The following is a 7,784-nucleotide window of genomic DNA, read 5'->3' as shown; positions in this document are numbered from 1 at the left end:
AATTTGAAAATATTTAGCTCATAGGCCCTCCCTAGTGGCGCAGCGGGTTAAAGCACTGCATTAAGAAGCTCAAGCCACTTCCACATGAGTTCGATCCCCGCCTGCCCCGGAGGTGACCACATGGCGTGGTAGACCTCTCCTGACCCGCCCACTGCTCCCCTCATTATTGTACTTCGTTGATCTGCCTGTTCTGCTCCCCACTCTGTCCCTAGTGAAGCCTCTCACCCTCCGCATCTCTGGCCTGTACCCCAGTTCTGTATGAAAATAAATCTTAAAAAAAAAATTTGGTAGAAAACTGTCCTGAATTAAGGTCCTTTTTGTTTTATGCATCTGTCAAATTTTGCACTTGATTTTTTTTTTAATATTCTATACATTTATGCACACAGAACTGCCAGAGATGCAGGTGGTGAGAGACTTACCAGAGACAAAGTGGGGAGCAGAACAGGCAGATTGATGAGGGGAGACAGACTGCTGAGGGGAGCAGCGGGTAAGACGAGAGGTCTGCTGTGCCAAATGGGTCACCTCTGGGGCTTGGAATCAAATTCACTGAAGCGGCTGAGACCAGCTTCGCAATGCTGTGCTCCACCCCACCTGCTGTGCCACCAGGGAGGGCCTGTACTTAACAAATTCTAATTGATAATAATTAGTTCCAACTATATTGGTTAATTCAAGCAGTAAATTTTGTTAAAGTTTCTAAGTCTGTTCTCATCTACCTGGTGTCTACTCCCTTGGCTGTTTTAGGTTATGCTTTAGAAGTATCTTTTTGCATTTTTTGAGAACTGAGTAGGCCTGTAACTATACAAAATCACAGCAACTAATTACTATTAGGCATTTTCTCCCTTTTGTGTCAAAAGGTTCACTCTAGTAACTATTCATGGAAACTACTGGTTGGGCAACTTATCAAATTAACCTGACATCTAAGACCTTGGAAATGTACATATCCAAGAATGTGGAATCAAACTGAGGCACTACTCTTCTGCTCTCTAAATTCCTTGGGCTCTTTTAACTTCTTGCGCTGTTTTCAAGTTTATTAACCTTCACTGTTTTTGTCTTCACTTTTTGAGATTAAGTTTTTACTCTCCCCTCTTTCACCTTGTTCCCTTGCCATAAACTTCCCCAAATAGTAAAGTCAATGCTTTAACAGTCCTTCCTGTCACTTGGAACTTAAGTTTTTGAGCCATTACAACATTACCTAGGTAAACATTTAATTTGGTTCATGAATATACTAACTGTATCATAACTATACTTACTAATAATCAGGCTTATGCTGAGCTCACTTTAAAAAAGTAGAAATTTAATAGTTCTTGACAAGGTCAAATAGATGAAACCCTTTTTGCTTTCCTGAAACTTGCTGGTAAAAAAAAAAAAATCTATGACGTATTTTAACTTGTGCTACAACTCCTGTATTACCTGTACTCTCTGTACAACCCAGATCATCAACAAGTGAATATATAAGGAAATGCCACAACTTATCTGGTGTTTTAAGAGCCTTGAAACTGAGATCAGTACATGAATTTTTCCAAATAAACTTGTTTATGCTGTTTTTTTATATATAACCCAACAATATGGTCAAATGTGAATGGGTTTGTGTTAACTGGTATCTACAAACACTGCCCTGCCACATCTTCCCTAGAGGTCCACCAAGTGGGGTAACTTGGTTCTGAATTTTCTCTCAAAGAAATGGACACCTACGAATTGGGGAAACACACCTATTCTTATCCATATCAGAAGACACAGACCTCTCTCCTGGGAAGAACTAAATGATCATTTCCATTGACTATCCTGAGCCACAATGAGCCTCCTATAGTCCTGTGGCCTCACTGAGCACACCTAGATTTCAATCCTGGAGAATCTTATCAATACCCACAACCGCAACTACTAATTACTTACTGACACCTGTAAGACCACTTGGAAATCATTTTCAAATTGTCAAAAACTTTAAAAGCATTTCTATACCCTTCCCAGTCCCATTGCTATTATCACCTGAGTCTTTCATAAGGTATCTACAGTGATGTGGGTGTCACTAAACAAGTGTGCACCATACATATGTCCTAGGTACTTGGAATACCCAGTGTGCAAAACTATCTCATCCTCACTATGGTCATATTCTAGAAGGCTCAAAAAGCATACAAACCACAAAAATGAAATTATAAAGGCTATATACATAAAAAGTGGAGTTAAGGCCTTCCTGGTGGCAAGTAGGGTTGATTCGCAGCGTCATGACGCTATCTACATCCACTGCAGCAGAGCCAGAGAGCTGACCCATAAGGCACAATAGACCTCTCCAGTCTCTCACGCTGCTCTCTTCAGCTGTGTGTTTTAGTCAATCTGCTCCCCCCAGTCTCTGAGTGGGCCTGTATCTCAGTTCTTTTATGCATGAATAAGTGCAGCAGGTTACATATACTAGGTTGGGAGGTTAAGGAGCACAACACAGTGGCTGAGGAAACCTTCACTGAAAAATTGTTGACAATAGACTTGAGGGTTAAGGTGCCTCTCTGAAAGGAAAACACAGCTCAAAGGATTAAGGATGTAATGTGAACAGAAAATTCAGTTCAGCTGTGGCCTAATGAGAAAAGTTGAAAAAGGGCCATTTAAAAAAAGGATTCTGGTTGTTGAAAACATTGTGGGGAGCAGAGGTAAACACATTATGACTAATCCAGGTGAAACAGGATTGTCTCATTTCTGCAGTATGGAAAGTCTGACAATTGCATGAACCCCCACCTATTGTTCAGCTCCAAGTCATGTTTCACCAAAACTCACCCACACCTACCCCAAAACCAACTACTTCAAAGCAAATCCTATTGGCATTCACATTTCTTAAGAGCTTAGTTAGACCTAGCTTGCGGCAACATAGGCAAATGCACCGCAACCCAATTAGTGTTTCTTAGTAAAATTAGCCATAATATCAAAAATACTTGCTCCTTCTGTTAACAAAACCAAGATCATGGGTTGACAAGATGTAGTGATTTAGCACTGGTTTCTGCATGAAAGCTAGCAGCACGATGCCTGCATCTACAAATTGCCACTGTCACAGTAAGGTCCATCAGCAAGATTAAAGAAATCCAAGCACCAGGTGTTTTCAATTTAAAACACTACAGGTGGAAACACACGTTCCAATTGATTGCTATTTGTTTTTTTTCTTGCTTAATTTAAAATTGTGGGAGATTAGGATGCAGGAATAAATGGCTAAAGCCAAAAGATTTAAATTGAAAGGCCCACTGATCAATGAAATCATGTTTATCATGAACTCAGTTTCCTGACTCTTACCAAAGCTCTTTGTTCTATTTCTCAGTTTCCTTTTCACAAAAAGCTACTGGCATAGACATGTGAATGAAGCATACTCGCTTCACAACCTTCTTATTTAGGCCTCTACACAATAAAATACAGTATAGAAGAGAAGGCCTCTTCTATGGCCAGTGAACAACTTCAAGTCATCTGACATCGTTATTATAGTCCTCTTGTCTGTAACACCCTTGATATTCCTTTAAAAATCAGATTCAAGCCATTTCTCTGAAGTCCTTAGGTAAAACTGTTCCTTGTAGAACACTTGTTCTTGTTTTCTTAGCACACTAAAATTGACTTGCAAACTGCTTGCTGGAAAGTTTGAAAGGATAATCAGCTTAAGGAAAAAGAAAAAACTCCAAATCAATGATTTTTTTTATTGCCTCTTAAAAATGTATCCCATATAGGCTAAAGAAATTATCCAGTATCTTGCTGTTCTGTAGCTGGGTAACTGTAAAAAAGGGAAAAAAGAAAGAAAAGATAAATACCCAGCACCCTTGACCAGAAGAACTTGGTATTAAGTTATTTGAAATATAATGCATCCTAGAACCTAACTATCCATTCCATGTCATAACTCCCACTTGTTTCTAGTAAAGGCCCCCAACTAAAACAATAATAAACCCAGACACTAACAAGAACCTACCTTAAATGTTACTCATCCGCTTGCTGAACTGTTCCTTTTTCAGAAACATAGATACCATCCAAAAATTTCCTGATATCCTTGTTTTTAACTGTTGTGGCTTGCTGAATCAGAGCAGCTAATAAGAGTTAAATAGGCAATTACTTTATCAGCCAAACCCATTTTTAAAACAGTACTTTAATCTCCACAACTCAATTTAACAAAATTTTAAAGGCATAGATACATAAATATACAAACCTGAATTCGATACAAGTTCAATGTCATTTCCTTCAAGAATTAACTCATCTTTCTGGGCTTGAGATACTGAACAAACAACACCTAAAAGGAGAGCGCATTGGCATAGTATTAATATAAAATAGTTATAAGACATTTCATTTAAAATTCCACACACCAAATGAAATGTCTCTTAACATTTTGATTTTACAAAGTGTGACCGGGGCCAAAATCTTGTTTTTCTACTTGAATGACTGTCCCAGATGGCTGCAGATTTTTAGGAACTCATTAGGGGGAATATAGATTTCAGCTGTCTCTACCACTCATACTTGCGTCCCCAAAATTCACTTTTATACAAAAGTCCCCGTTAAATGTTACCAATCCCAGCTAATATTTGTAGAGCTATGAAGTTGGTACCAAGAAATCCCTTCTTCCCGAACAAGATCATCTGGTTATACTTATAGCCAATCGAAACACTAGGCGCATGTTTGGAGTCATATCTGAAGTTATACACATACCCTGTCTCATCCGAACCCTGCGAATGTATTTTTCACCCAAGAAATTTCGGATTTCGACAAGAGACCCATTCTCCTGCATAACAACGTTGATAGGGAAGTGAGCATACACAGACCTCATCTTGTAACGGAAGCCCTGTTGAGCAAACAAACAATTAGGGGTGCTGACGTCAAAAGATAAATCCAGCTTTACATGTTGTATTATGCTTACATTATAATTTAAAACTGACAGTCCTTACACAGCACTGTCCAGGCTTTTAAATAAATGTCATTTGTACCAAGCCTTTCAGAAAATTTCATATGCATTTCTGCCTGTCTCCTTTGCAGAATGGTAAAGGTCCTTAACACAGGGTGCTATAATCTGGAGCACTTTGGAAAGACCCAGTTTTGTTTTGTTTTGTTTTTTAAAACATTTTAGCGAAGGTAGTATCATCAAATCCACCTTATAGGCCTGGTGGAAGAGGGAGGTGAAGTTTGGAAAGAAAAGCAGTGAATCAAGTATGTTGTCAAGCCCAGAACCTCCCTGTGACACTATATTAAAAAACATACTGCGGGGGGAAGGGAGGGAAATGCACGGGACTATGGTGGTGGCACAGGGGTGATTTGGTGATGGGAAACCCATGGGGATTACAATTGAGATGAAAAAAAAATGTGCAAAATGATGTAAAAATAAACTTTTTAATAAAAAAAAAATTTAGTTGTACTGAAGACACACACAAAAGGGTCAATAATGGGTTTATTTACAAAAGGGGAAAGGAAAAGGGACAACCCAGGGAAAGAGAGAGAGATACAAGCTAACTAGAATATCTTACCGGCTCAGCTGACTTGGATCTAGGAACAAACTGATAGCACACAGTCACACGGTCCTGAGAGCCGTTTCCCAAGCGAGTGCGAGAGAGACAGTTGGACAAAATGGCTCCCTATTTATCCTCCAAAGTCCCAGAATGCCTGCTTAGCTCCGCCCTTGGGTACTCAGTTTTCTCCTTGGTATTGCTGGGAGTTGTAGTTTCCAATCACTGGAATAGGAGGTACAGTCCAGAAAGCTCGAGTAGGGATGGAGTCCACAAAAATCTGCAGAGTTCCATTAGGAGATCCTTCCCCTTATCAGGTTGACCTGCCTCATCAACTGATGTCTCCTTTCCCATTCTCTTTCTCTTCCTGTTTATAGCTTTCTTAATCCTAATTGCCTTTTTTGTAAGGCTTCAAGAGAGAATGAGAATTGTGTGTGTGCTTAATCAAGTTAACCAAAAAGCCAGATGATCTTTGACTCCCTGCTGTGCTTTAGGTCAAGTGGGTAGAAAGCTGCTGTTGGACTTAGTTTTGGTGCAGAGCAATGCGCATGCTCTAGTTCTCCCCGTCAGCTTCATCAGCTTCTTTGAAGAATCTTCCCTTAATGTTCCCCCCCCCCCGAGTCTGAGCAATGTAGTTGTATGAGGGTAAATGCCAGGCTGCCTGTCTGTCATTCCACCTCCAAAGATAAAATATATGAGGTAGTTGACTGTTCAGGATACCTATAGTTATGCCCCTTTGTGTACCCACTTTCTTTTGGGCAGAATCTGCTGTCCTGCCGGGAGGCCTCTTCTGGTCCTCACACCAGTATTCCAGGAATCCTTCAGTCAATATACACCCACCAACTTAATGCTTTTCAGAAATTTCTTGAAAGCTGTTTATCACTGACAGCCCCTTGCTATTTTTGTTTTATTGGATTATGCCTCCCTTCCCTCTCAGCTGTAAATGTTAATTTAATGGGTCCTCAGAAGAGCTAACCATCAGTGTGTGCTGGGTATGCCATACTGAGAACGCTGCTGTCTTAATCATCGTGTAGAGTTTTCCATGTATACTGTAAGTTTTCCATGTACACTGTGTTCTCAAAGTTTCTGATTTTGCAAATTGTATGTAGGGGTCACAGTGTGAAGATTACTGGTAGAAAAGTTTCACTTCACATTAGTTTCTAGTGTTAGAAGTATGTCCCTGGTAGTCTGCTGAGTTTAATATTACTAAAATGGATCACCTGCTGCTGTTTTTGTTTATTTGTTTTCAAGATTTTATTTACTAATGCATACAGAACTGGGGTATAGGCCAGAGGTGCAGGGACAATGAGAGGATTCATCAGAAACAGAGTGGGGAGCAGAACAGGCAGATCAGCAAGTACACTGCTGAGGGGAGCAACGGGCAAGACAGGAGAGGTCTACCGCGCCATGTGGGTCAGCTCTGAGATGAGATCAAACTCTCACTGAAGAGGCCAAGGCTTGGCTTAGCTTCACAGTGCAGCGCTCCAAGCTGCTGGGCCACCAGGGAGGGCCCACCTGCTGCTTTTTTTAAAACTTGTCTTTCACATAAAAAATTTTAGATAATTTTTGTCTTATCTTGATGGGAACTATAGTAGTTTTTTTACACATATGTATATGCAGATGTATATGTCTATACATATACATGTGTGTATGTACAGTCATGTGTATATATGCATATACACACATGTGACTGAATTTCTAAAGTTAAATCCTTTTAAAACTTTCTATTCCTACCTTAATGGAAAATCAGTATAAGCAAAAACTATATATATGATGTAGTCGGAAAATTGTTTCCAATTTTCATAACCCTCCTATAGTAATCAAACTTTTAGTTCTCACATGGTCTATCAACCTGCTAAAAGTTCTATTTCCCTGGGTTTCCTTGTTGGCGCAGGTGTTCAAGTCTCAGCACTCTCAAGCTATCGATGCCACTGCAGCACCAAGTTTAATCCCAGGCCAGGAAGGTGACCCACATGGCACAGCAGCTCACAGCTGCTCCCCTCAGCAGTGTATTTCCGTAGGTCTGCCTGCTCTGCTCCCCACTCTGTCTCTGATGAATCCTCTCACTCCTTACATCTCTGGCCTACACCCAAGTTCTTCTATGAAAAAAGTAGAATAATATGACAGCCCAATATATGAGATTGGGACATAAACTCTGAAAACTAAGAGGAGTCTAATGTGATGAAGAAAGGTAGTATCTTTTTTATCTTCTTCCAAGAAACGAAATAGTGTTTCCATTTATGATTTCATCCATCTTAATGTGTTCAGCTCAGGGACAAAAAATATTTTCATGGTGTATAACCATCAATAACTAAATGAAGCCCAAGCTCATTCGAGGCTTTC

The 7,784-nt window shown here is 40.0% G+C and overlaps 1 protein-coding gene across 1 annotated transcript in view; it reads right to left on the bottom strand.

The window, feature by feature from the left end:
- Positions 1 to 3,219: 3,219 nt before the first annotated feature.
- RPL9 (ribosomal protein L9) overlaps positions 3,220 to 7,784 on the bottom strand; it is a 6,536-nt gene continuing 1,971 nt past the window's right edge. The window contains exons 5-8 of the mRNA XM_004681345.2: positions 4,654 to 4,786; positions 4,160 to 4,240; positions 3,926 to 4,040; positions 3,220 to 3,733 (exon numbers count right to left, since the gene is read on the bottom strand). Of these exons, the coding sequence (XP_004681402.1) occupies positions 3,934 to 4,040; positions 4,160 to 4,240; positions 4,654 to 4,786 (321 nt within the window). The 3' untranslated portion in view covers positions 3,220 to 3,733; positions 3,926 to 3,933. The remainder of the gene's footprint in view (positions 3,734 to 3,925; positions 4,041 to 4,159; positions 4,241 to 4,653; positions 4,787 to 7,784) is intronic.

This window comes from Condylura cristata, unplaced genomic scaffold, assembly GCF_000260355.1.
Source record: "Condylura cristata isolate star-nosed mole 26May11 unplaced genomic scaffold, ConCri1.0 scaffold00012, whole genome shotgun sequence".
Lineage (NCBI taxonomy): Eukaryota > Metazoa > Chordata > Mammalia > Eulipotyphla > Talpidae > Condylura > Condylura cristata.
Note: the sequence above shows the minus strand (reverse complement) of the source record. Positions and strands in the feature narration are given on the sequence as shown.